The sequence below is a fragment of the Acomys russatus genome, unplaced genomic scaffold (assembly GCF_903995435.1).
Source record: "Acomys russatus unplaced genomic scaffold, mAcoRus1.1, whole genome shotgun sequence".
In the NCBI taxonomy this organism is placed as follows: domain Eukaryota; kingdom Metazoa; phylum Chordata; class Mammalia; order Rodentia; family Muridae; genus Acomys; species Acomys russatus.
In genome coordinates, this window is record NW_026131718.1 from 58,654 (window position 1) to 71,160 (window position 12,507).

At 42.7% G+C, this 12,507-nt stretch overlaps 1 gene segment (V, D, J or C); it reads left to right on the forward strand.

The window, feature by feature from the left end:
• Positions 1–329: 329 nt before the first annotated feature.
• Positions 330–1,069, forward strand: LOC127186417 (T cell receptor alpha variable 38-1-like). The segment is given in 1 exon segment: positions 330–1,069. A coding segment is annotated over 1 exon segment (480 nt).
• Positions 1,070–12,507: the final 11,438 nt, after the last annotated feature.

Here is a 12,507-nt window from a genome sequence, read left to right on the forward strand (position 1 = left end):
TGATGTCGCCATGGTGGCTGACAGCAAGGAGTGACTCAGAAGCAAGTTTCCAGCATGGCACGGTGGTGTTTGCTGTGGACGCTCTTTCTTTCCACCTCTCTTGGTAAGAAGGCAGACATATTTGCTTTTACTAGTACTCGTTAAAAATGGGAAGTAAGGAGACAGATTAACAGTACTGGGTTTGGAGACAGCATGTACTGGGCCACCCGGCTTCCAGGAAGCGTAAGGCTGGCATCCTCCTCCCTCCCCCACAGCCTCCCGCCTTCCCCCCTCCCCGGCCCACCCGGCACTGGAATCAAGAGGAAAGGCAGATGAGGATGGGAACCTGATTGAGCATCCTTTCCTCACTCTCACAGACGCCACAATGGAGTCCTCTCCCTCCTCTTTTCCACAGCAGCCACCATGGCCCTGACAGTCACCCAGACTCAGCAGGAAACGTCTGTGCAGGAGGCACAGTCTGCAGCCCTGGACTGCACCTACGACACGACGGACAATAATTACTACCTGTACTGGTACAGACAGCAAGGAGGGCAGATGACTCTCATCCTTCTGCAAGAAGCTTACAGGCAGCAGAACGCAAGGCAGGACCGCTTCTCTGTGAACTTCCAGAAAGCAGCTAAGTCCTTCAGCCTCGAGATCTCAGATGTGCAGCTGGGGGATGCCGGGACATATTTCTGTGCACTCATGGAGAGCCACAGTGACAGAGGCAACAGAGAGGGGCTAACAGAAACCTCAGCGCTCGGCATCTGGGCAAAATGGCAGGAAGTGGCTGAGGTACCAGTGGCATACAGAGGAAGACTTTCTTTTCTCTGGAGGAAAAAGTGCTCATATGCAACTGTAGAAAACACAGAATTCTATAAACTGCAATTCTCAAAGCAATAATAAAATGCAAGGAATGAATAAAGCTCTATAGTTTTGCAAAGTGTGTTCACATGTGTTATGTCACAGACTGTCAAAACTCACCTGCCTCGGACAAATAAGACATTTTCAGCATCACTGAGATCCAGCAGACCCCAGAGTTTGACCTAAGCTATTTTGTCCATGTCTTTCAATTTGTTAATTATTCTAAATCGTGCCTGTCACATGTCTTCATTAATTTTCTGTTGCCTGTGGCCAAGGCAATTTACAGGAGAAAAAAAATATTTGAGCTTATGGCTCCAGAGGAATAGGGTCCTAAGGGTAGAAAGAGCATAGCGGCTGGGGGCAGGCATGGCAGCTGCAGGCAGAAGCTGAGGACTCAAATTCCCATCTCAACCATGAGCGTGAAGGGAGGACGCTGACACAGAGGAGGCTGAGGCAGTAAGCTCTCCAAGCCTGCTTCCAGAAGCTTACTTCCTCCAGCAAGACCACATCTCTTAAGTCTCCTCAAATATTGTCACCAGCTGGGGACTGAGTATTAAAACGCCTGAGAACAGGGGGACATTTCTCACCCAAGCCAATGAGTGGCATTGTGGGATAAGCACAGAAATACGCAATCGTATGGGCATATCCCACAATCACAGCAAAGTTTATATATATGACTCAATGTTTTAGGTTAATTTTATTTGGTAGAAACCGTGACTTTGTTGCAAGGAGTGGTGTCTGAGTGCTTTGCTGATGCTCCCCATGTGGGATGTACCCAAGAAGAAGCGTCTGTATGCCAGGCACGAACCAGTGTGACAGAATCTGCAGCCTCGGCTGTCTCTCCTGGGACTGGCTGTGGGGTATAACACAATCTATGCTCTTGGCAGCTTTTCATTCACTTTTTCTGTAATGGGTGCACTAATAGCATAATAGAAATCTTTTTAATAATTCTTTTTCATTAATTATTCATGTTACATCCCAGTCAGAGCCCATCTCTCCTCTCTTTCAGGTCCACCCTCTCTTCCTGTTTCCCCTATCCTTCCTCCCCTACCTCTTAGAGATGAGGATGCCCCCACCCCTCCATCCCAGCATGTCACTTTGCGTCCAGACTGAGTGCATCCTTTTCCCCTGTGGCCTGGTGAGGTAGCCCTGCCAGAGGAAAGTGATCAAAAATCAGGCAGCAGAGTTTATGTCTGAGACAGCCCCCACTCCCTTTACTAGTGACCCACATGAAGACTGAGATGCTCATCAGCTACATTTGTGTAGGGGCTTAGGTCCAGTCCATGCACGGTCCTTGGTTGGAGCTTCAGTCTCCACAGGCCGCCCTGGGCCCTGGTTAGTTGGCTCCGTTGGTCTTCTTGTGGAACTCCCATGCCCTCTGAGTCTTTCTATCCTTTTCCCGACTCTTCCACAAGACTCTCTGCTCTCCATCTACTGTTTGGCCGTGGGTCTCTACATCTTTTCCCATCAACTTCTGCATGGAGCCACTCAGAGGACAGCTCTGCTAGGATCCCATCTGCAAGCACAGCAGAGTATCATCAATAGTGTCAGGGGTTGGCTGTCTCCCATGGGATAGGTCTCGGGTTGGGCCAGGTATTGGTTGGATAGTTCCTCAATCTCTGCTTTATTTTTGTCCCTGCACATCGTGTAGGCAGGGTAAATTTTGTGTTGAGGTTTTTGTGGGTGGGTTACCGTTCCCTTCTTCCCACTAGAAGTCGTGTCTAGTTAGAGGGTGCCCTCTCCAGTCTCCATTGGCCCTAATACTAGGAGTCTCAGCTAGAGTCACCCTCAGGAGCCAACCTTGTCATAGGCCTCCAGCTTGTCAAAGAGAAGCCCCCAACCAAGGCTACTCTTGTCTCTGTAAGCCCTCTGTCATCTGGACCTAGCTCTCCCCAGGTCTGATATCAACCTCCCCCATTTTCCTCTGTTCTCTCTCTCTTACCCTGGTTCCTCCCTTTAGCCACATCCACTGTCTATTCTATTTACACTTCTGAGTGAGATTTAAGCATCTTCCCTTGTGTCCTCCTTGTTCCTTATCTTCTTTGAGTTTGTGAGTTGTGGTATGGTTATCCTATACTATACGTCACTTATAAGTAAGTACGTACCATGTGTGTCTTTCTGGGTCTGGGTCCCCTCACTCAGCATGATATCTTCTAGATCCATCCATTTGGCTGAAAATTGCATGATTTCCTTGTTTTTAATAGCTGAGTGGTATTCCATTGTGTACATGCACCATAGTTTCTTTAAGCATTCTTCATTTGAGAGACATCTGTGTTATTCCCAGTTTCTGGATACTACAAATAAAAAGGCTATGAACACAGCAAATGTCCTTGAGCAAATGTCTTTGTTGTATGGTGGAGCATCTTTCGGGTATATGCCCAAGAGTGGTATAGCTGGATCTTGAGGTAGATCTATTTCCAATTTTATGAGAAAGCACCAGATTGATTTCCAAAGTGGTTGCACAAATTTGCACTCCCACCAGCAATGCAGGAGGAGTTTTCCTCTTTCTCCATATCCTCACCAGCATGTCCTGTCACTTGTGTTTTCGATCTTAGCCATTCTGATGAGTGTAAGATGAATTTTCAAAGTCGTTTTGATTTGCATTCCTCTGATGACTAAGGATGTTGTTTTTAATAATTCTAAGGTGGATTTGTGTAAAAAAATGTGTTATGGAATTGAAATGATGCTTCCTGAAGCAATTAAAAAAAACTTAGAAAAGTTTTAAGAAGAACAAAATAGAAATCATGCAGTTTCTTGAAGCACACACTGCACACAGATTCAGAAAGTAGCCCTTGCAAGGATGGGTTAGGGAAGTCAGTGAACACACATAAACATGAAGATATTAGTTCAGGAACAAGGAACTCATCTGTGTAGGTGCCAAAACCTCAAGTAGTTAGAAAATAGAAAAAGTTAGTCAAGAGTCAACCAGCTCTTGTGCCAACAGAGTAAACTTTCTTATTTTGGCCACAGTTGTGCAGGACACAAATACAGATACTGTCAGAATAGGTGCAGATAACAACTTGCAGTAGGTGTTTAAGACAGAATGCTAAGTGCAACAATTGCAGCGATGTGCTGAGTTATGAGGCATAAGGCTAAATGTCTGCCTGGGGAAAATAAAGCGTATAAGAAAGAAACTTATGGGGAAAAAAAACTTCAGAGAGCTATTGTTACCTGGTTTCTTGGAACATGTTTAAGGAAATAACACTAAAACTGTATGCTTTATGATTTTGAAAAAAATAAATTCAGAGGGGCTTGAGCCATTCAGGGTCATGTCCTTCGTTGCACCTAGGCCACGTCTCAGTCCTTGGGGTCTTTGAACCTGCCTGAGCCGGACTCCAGCATGTATTTATTTAATCACTTTACAGCCTGATCCCAGTCCCCATACACACACTTCTGTCTCCTCTTCTCAGGAAACGGGAGGTCCCTCAGGCATACCAATCCACCCTGGTACCCCAAGTTACAGCAGGACTAAGCATCTATCCCCACTGAGGGCAGACAAGGCAACCGAGCTAGGGGAAAGGGGTGCAAAGGCAGACAACAGAGTCAGAAATAGCCCCTGCTCCTGTTGCTATGTGCCCCACCTGATGACCATGCTGCACATCTGCTACATATGTGTAGGGGGTCTAGGTCCGGCCCATTCACGCTCTTTGGTTGGTGGTTCAGTCTCTGTGAGCCTCCAAGGGCCATGGTTGGTTTATTCTGTAGGCAGGTCTTCTTGTTGTGTCCTTGACCCCTCCAGCTCCATTCATCTTTCCTCTCACTCTTCCACAAAACTCCCCAAGCTTGGCCTATTGTTTGGCTATGGGTCTCTCCATCTGCTTCCATCAGTTGCTGGATGAAGCCTTCCAGAAGGCAGTTATGCTAGGCTCCTGTCTGCAAGCATAGAAGAGTTTCAGTAGTGTCAGGAGTTGGCTCTCTCTCATGGAGTGGGTCTCAAGTTGGGCCAGTCATTGCTTTCCCATTTTCTCAATTTCTGCACCACCTTTATCCCTACACTTCTTGTAGGAAAAATAAATTGTGAGTCAAGGTTTTATGGGGGGGTTGGTGTCACCCTCCCTCCACTGAAAGTCCCTGGAAGTCCCACTTGGCTAGGTCTCCCACTGCTAGGAGTCTCAGCTAGGATCACTCCTATAGACTCCTGGTGGCCTCCCCTGTCCCAGAAATGTTCCTCCACCAATTTCTGTTCCGTCTTTCCAGGTCTTCCCCTCCTACCCATCCCACTGCATACTCCTGCTCTCCTCACACCTGATCCCTGCCCCTATTACCCTCCTACCGCCTCTACCACACATCTACCTCCTCATATCTACTTCAGATGTCTGTTTTGTTTCCTCTTCTAAGAGTCAAGCATGCTCCCTTGGGCCCTCGTTGGCTTCTGTGGGTCTGTGGGTTGTAGCACAGTTATCCTGTATATTGTGGTTAATGTCTACTTATAAGTGAATACATAACCGTGCGTGTCTTTCTGAGTCTGGGTTACCTCACTCAGGATGACCTTTTTGAATTCCATCCTTTTGCCTGAAATTTTCAAGATTTCTATTTTTAATAGCTGAGTAGTATTCTATTGTGTAAATATACCACAGTTTCTCTATGCATTCTTTGGTTGAGGGACATCTAGGCTGTTTCTAGTTTCCAGCTATTACAAATAAAAACTACTATAAACATAGTTGAACAAGTGTCCTTGTGGTAAGGGGGAGCATCTTTTGGGTATATGTCCAGGAGAAGGATAGCTGGGTCTTGAGATAGATCTATTTCCAATTTTCTGAGAAACGTCCAGATTGATTTACAAAGTGGTTGTACAAGTTTGCACTCTCACCAGCAATGGAGGAGCGTTCCCCTTGCTCCACATCCTCACCAGCTTGTGCTATCACTTGAGTTTTTGATGATAGCCATCCTGATGGGTGTAAGATGAACTCTCAGTCCTTTTGATTTGTGTTTCCCTGATGACTATTTCTTTAATTGCTTCTCTACTGTTAGCAATTTCTCTGTTGAGATTTCTCCATTTAGCTCTGTACCCCATTTTTAATTGGGTTATTTGGTTTGTTGATGTTTAATTTTTTAAGTTCTTTATGTATTCTGGATCTTTTCCCATTCTGCAGGCTGCTGTTTTATCCTATTGATGGTGTCCTTTGCCTTTCATAAGCTTTTCAGTTTCATGAGGTCCCATTTATTAATTGTTGGCGTTAGTGCCTGAGCTGTTGGTGTTCTGTTCAGGAAGTTGTCTCCTGTGCCAATGATTTAAGGTTCTTCTCCATGGTCTCGACTAATAGATTTAGTGTCTCCAGTTTTATGTTCAGGTCTTTGATTCACTTGGATTTGAGTTTTGTGATAAACGTGGTTGTATTTGCATTCTTCTACATGCAGATCTCCAGTTATAGCAGCACCCTGTGTTGAAGGTGTTTTCTTTTTTCCATTATATGATTTTGGCTTTTTTTTTTTTTTTGGTCAAAAATAGGTGTCTGTAGGTGTGTGGGTTTGTTTCTGGGTCTTTAATTAGATTCTGTTTATCGACCTATCTGTTTTTATGGCAATATCATGATATTTTTGTTCCTATTGCTCTGTAAAACAGCTTCAAATCAGAGATGGGGATACATCTGCAAGTTCTTTTATTGTGCAGAATCCTTTTTAGCTAACTTGGGTCTTTTACTTTTCCATATGAAATTGAGGATCATTCTTTGAAGTCCTATAAAGAATTGTGTTGGAATTTTGGTGTGAATTGCATTGAATCTGTAGATTGTTTTAACATGGTCATTTTTACTATGTTAATCCTATCAATCCATGAGCATGGAAGATCTTTCTAACTTCTGATACCTTCTTCAATTTCTTTCTTCAAAGACTTGAAGTTTTTGACTTACAAGTCTTTGACTTGCTTGGTTAGAGTTAAATTATTTGTGGCTATTGTGGAAGGTGTTGTTTCCTTGGTTTCTTTCTCAGCTCGTTCATCACTTGTGTAAAAGTGGACTAGTGATTCTTTTAAGTTAGTTTTGTGTCCAGCCGCTTTGCTGAAAGTGTTCATCAGCTACAGGAGCTCCCTGATAGAATTTTGGGAGTCACTTATGTATACTATCAAATCATTTGCAAGTAGTGGTATTTGGACTTCTCCTTTCCAATTTCTAGCCCTAATCTCCTTTAGTTGTTTTATTTCTCTAGCTAGAACTTCAGCTACTATACTGAATTGATACAGAAATAGTGGACAGCCTTGTCTTGTCCCTGGTTTCCATGGAATTGCTTTAAGTTACTCTCCAGTTACCTTAATGCTCACTGTCAGCTTGGTGCATGTTGACTTTCGTGTGTTGGGGTATGTGCCTTTTTCCCTGGTCTTTCTGAGATGTTTATCATGAAGGGGTGTTGGGTGGTCAAAGTCTTTTTCAGCATCTAACAAGATGGTCGTGTGTTTTTCTTTCAGCTTGTTAATATGGTGAGGCACACTGATGGGTTTTTGTATGTTGCCCATCTCTACATCCCTGGGATGAAGACTAATGGATCATGGTGGATGAGAAATTTAATGTGTTCTTGGATTCAGTTTGGCTGTTCTTGCTGTTGGTAGCTGTGCCTCAGGTGGACCTGAATGTTCCTGGGGTCCCACAGGCCTCTGCTGGCTCTGCTGGCTGTGCCCTAGGTAGATCAGGCAGGTAGGGAATGGGCAGAGAAGGTTCTATGCTGAATGTTTCTTAGGGGCAGGGCACAGGTATCCTTGGGATGGAGGGCAATAGGGGTCAGGTCTCCAGAGAAGCTCACCTCTGGTGGCCCTGCTGGCTGTTCCCCAGGTGGATCCATGACTCAATTTTTTTAGTGTACTACAAATGTTAATTTTATACACTATTTTTATTTCCTCAGCCTTGCCCACTATTATGACACATTATAAAAATCTGGTTTTGTTTGTTGGCTTGTTTGGCAGGGTTAGGGATGGAATCCAGAGCCACATCGACACTAAGCCAGAGCTTAATTACTCGGGTAGAGTCACAGCCATGAAAACCCCCATCTTCTACTTTTTCTCACATAAACTACCAAAATTGTATGCATATGTGACTTCTTTCTAGCTGTGAAATAGTTGGAAAGTATATATCCTGTCTATTGTTTCCTGATTGCTCTATCTGACTAATCTATTTTTCTGATTTGGATCCCTCCTATGTCTGGCAAAAATATATTATAGTAATTATTTGTGATGAGGCAACCTAGAGAAGCCATTTGGAAAATCAGCTTTAAAAGTTGGGGCCAAGTAGCTGTCTGGCAAGAGTGACAACTCTTATTCATACCCACTAAGGACTGAGGCAGTTCTGAATAATAAAGGGTCCCCATCTAATTAGAGTAAGGAAAAAGTTTTTTTTTTAAAGGAAAGGTGCTAATGTTTCTTTTCATGTCCATAATCCCCCATAATAGTTGTTTTTCATGACCTAGCACCTGGGTGCAGCTTTCATTCCATCTGTGCACTTCAGAGAGTACAGGAAAGAGTAAGACAAGCCCAATGGGTGTGTTCCAAACCTTAGGTTTAGAATCATATTTAGGATGAAAGAGGCCAAGGCCAAATGCTGGACCATAATTCAGATTGATAAATCATTTCCCAAAGCTCATGCACTCCTCCATTCACTTCAATTCTGAAAACACCACACTCTAGACTTTTTTTCACTTGCAGGCTCTTTTGAAATGCCAAACACAGGGTAAACCCTAAACTTAGTGGAAGTGTTAGTCTCTCAAAGGCAGAAACTTTCAGAACTACTAAATTGTATTCTCTTATTTAACCCCCAGGCCAATTGGTCATCAGGGCTTACAAATTCAGCCAAATGCCGTACGTCTTATTAGTTGTGGGTTTTTTTTTTTTCTCCTTTCTATCCTTGCTTCTAGGGCCCACATACAGCTCTTATCTTTTGAACTGATACGTAAATATCCACCTAATCTCTCTGTCCTCAATTTTTCCCTTCAAATGTTGACTCATACTGCCAAGAGAATGGTTCAACAAAGATCACATCATGAGTATTTTCCCTTCAATAAAGACTACTTTCTGTGAAAAAAAAACTGTGATTATTAAAGAAAATAAATGTCATGAAAGCAGAGGGCATCAATCACTATTAGTTCACCACTGTATCATGCAGGATAAATGATCAAGAGTCATCAACTAATGAATTAACTGGTTTCCTACTTATCAATTCAACCTCATTTATTAGCATACTCCTATCTCTCTCCAACTCCAATCTCACCATGAGTTTATCTCCCTAACTTATGCTTTTTGTGGAAACCTTCCCTCATCACTGAACACTCATCCCACGTAACCAACTGACTATTGTTTACAATGTTTCGAAACAAACAGCCTAGATGTCCATCAGTGGATGGATAAATAATGAAAGTATGACACATTTATACAATGGAATGCCATTCCGCTGTTAAGATGGGATTGTGACATTTGAAGGTAAATGGATGGAGCTGGGAAATCATTCTGAATAAGGTAACCCAGATCCAAAATATTTTGTGTTTTCTCTTTCATGTGGGTGTTAGATTTTAAGCATTTGATAGGCATGCTACAACCCATGTAACTACAGAGGTTAGGTATTGAATAAGGAACTAAGTGGAAGGGCAGGTCTATGGGGAAATAGTCAGGAGACTAGAGCAAGAAAATTAAACAGGGACAAGGGGTGGAGGAAAAAGTAAGGTAGCAGAGAGAATATGGGAAGAGACAACTAGCACTAAGGGCCATTTGGGGATCATATGACAACCTACTAGTGTAGACATTTTAAAATATACACATATATGAAAAATTCTAAATGGAGTCACTAAATAGTGGGAGAAACGATGCCCCAACTAGATATATTTTGCTACCAAATGAAAACTCCAGTGACAGACAAGAATGTGTTACATCTAGCTGAGTCCTTGGCCAAAGGAGCCCCATGGAAATCCCAAATATCTTGGGCTATTGCCAGGTCTATTGTTTTCTCTCTACAAACTGAAATAGGTCCCTATTGCTGAAGACGACATATACATATTACATTGGACATGAAGAAGTTCAACCAGTGCCTAATTACAGTTCTTACCCCTATTAACTAGTGTTTGTGGTACTAGAAGGCATTCTGCATTCTACCAGAGAAGATAGGTCAGTACAACCACAAGTCCTGTGACCTCCCTACATAACGTACTGACTTCCTGTACAACATACTGGTGCAATAGTGGCACAAACATTGTGGAAGTAACCAAACACTCTTTGATTGGATTTAAGGCCCACTCCACAACATGGAACCCATGCCTGACACTGCTCATGTGGCCAAGAATCTGAGACTTTGGCCATGGGTATAGGGAAAAAACAAAACACTGTCATTCTGCTAAAGGTCCATAGCAATAAAATGACTGCTAATGACATTTTGCTGTACCCATATCAGTTCCTTGGTCAGCCATCGTCAGAGGAGCTTCCTCTTAGTAGTAAATGGGAATCAATACAGAGACCCATAACTGGACAAAGGGTAAAGAGTGCTAGATTTTGGGACACTTAGTTCTTGATCAAACGTCTCCCCTCAGGGCTCAGGAATGTATTCAAAAGAGGAGACAGAAAGATGGTAAGAGTAAGTGAGGATGAATCACTCCAAGAAAACAATGTCTCCCAGGTACAATAGGACTTTTTAACTCACAGAGACAACGGCAACATATACACAGCCTACACATATGTAAGCCACACAGGATCCCAGTGCTGAGAAGGAAGTGGATGTAAGTTCCCATCCCTAATCAAAGAGCCATGTCCAATTGACCCTCCACTTGTAAAGGAAAAGTTAATCTTCTCCAATGGAGTCTCACTGGGTACATTAGCCACACTTAAGTGTAGGTTCCCTGTCGAGCAGTAGATGGCCAACACAAAGGAAATGAATGTATTTTGTAGTCATTTGGTCTCATATTGCTTTATTTGTGCATTTTTGTCCTATTGGTCTTTTGCTTGTATATTATGGTTTATAATTTTGTGTTTTATGAGGTTTACTGCACATGTGTATGCATTTGTGTGTGCATGCGTGTGTGTGTGTGTGTGTGTGTGTGTGTGTGTGTGTGGTGTGTTTCTTGTGTTTGTTCTTTTTTTCTGGTTTGTTTTGGTTTTCTTTCCTCTTTGCCTGTTTGTTTTCTAAAGAGAGAATGAAACAGCAGAGTCAGGTGGGTAGGATCTGGGAGGAGTTGAGAGAGGAGAAACTACCATCAGAACATATTGCATAAAAAAATTCAATAAAATAAAATAATTTTTAAAAAGTTATTTCCGAACATCCACCCCTCTTTGCATGAGGTACTTTCCCAGGTAGAGCTAACCAATTCCTCTTTTATGCATTAACTAAAATCCTAAGCATAGTTTATAAGACAGCAAACCTAGCCATTTGCAACCCATGTGTGTTTTACTGGATTCTCATTAAATGCAAACTTTACTTATCATGAACTGAGTTTTATTTATCTACAGCAGCAGTGCCTTCATTCTTCAACTCACAAATGTAGACAGTCAATTGTTTCAGTAAATTAATTGATGAAAGTCTTCATTGTAATTTAACGAGATACAATTTTATATTGCTAACTCCTCTCTAGTTAATTCAGGAATCTAGGCTTACTCAAAGGGACAGTGTTGTAATGAAAATTAATATCAATAATAATATTGTATTGGCAATGGTTGTAATTATAGTAGCTAACACTCATTGACTATATATATGTATATATATCACCCATTCTGACAGATACATAAATGTATTACATCGTTCAGTAGTCCCAGCGAACCTAGGTAACAGGGAATATTGATATCCTAATTTTACATAAGGACTTAACAAAGAGATAACATTGCCTAGAATCAGATGTGTGTGTTGTGTGTGTGTGTGAGAGAGAGAGAGAGAGAGAGAGAGAGAGAGAGAGAGGAGAGAGAGAGCCTAAAAGGTAGAGAATCTACAGCATGTCCTTATTAGCTGTGTAGACAGAATATAGTAGAGATGTGAATGTTCTATGCTGTAAATCGACTTCTCATTAAATGGTTAACACAAGATGAACCTAACATCACTTATATTTATTAGTGGTTCAATGTAAAATTAACTTAAATTGTTGACTTTTAACATGAATAATTTGTGCCTTTTCTTTCTTTCTTTTATATTGTTCACTTTACATCCCAAGTATGTCAAGTTCCATCCTCCCTCCCTCATCCTCCTCCCCTGCTTCCCTAGTCCTCAGAAAGGGGAGCCCTCCTCCCCTAACATCTGACCTCAGCCTATCAAGTCTCATCTGGACTGTCTATATCCTCTTCCTCTGTGGCCTGGCAAGGCTGCCCCACCCACACTCCCTGAGAAGAAGTGATCAAGGAGTGGGCACCAGAGTCCACCTTCTACCCATATTGTGGGACCCACAAGAAAGACAGTGAGCAGAGGGTCTAGGTCCTCATCATGTATGGTCTTGGTTGGTGCACTCAGCCTCTGCAGCGCCCCCACCTCCTCCACCCAGATTTGTTGGCTTCATTGGTCCTCCTTGTGGAGCTCCTGTCCCTTCCAGGTCCTTCTATTCCCCAACTCTTCCATAAGACTCCTTGCATTCCACATTGAAGTTTGACTGTGAGTCTCAGCATCTGCTTCGATCTCCTGCTGGGTAGTCTTTCAGAGGACTCTATGGTAGGCTTCTGTCCTGTTCCTTCTCTCCAGCTGTTTCCAGTGTCTATTCTATTTGCCCTTCTGAATGAGAAGTGAG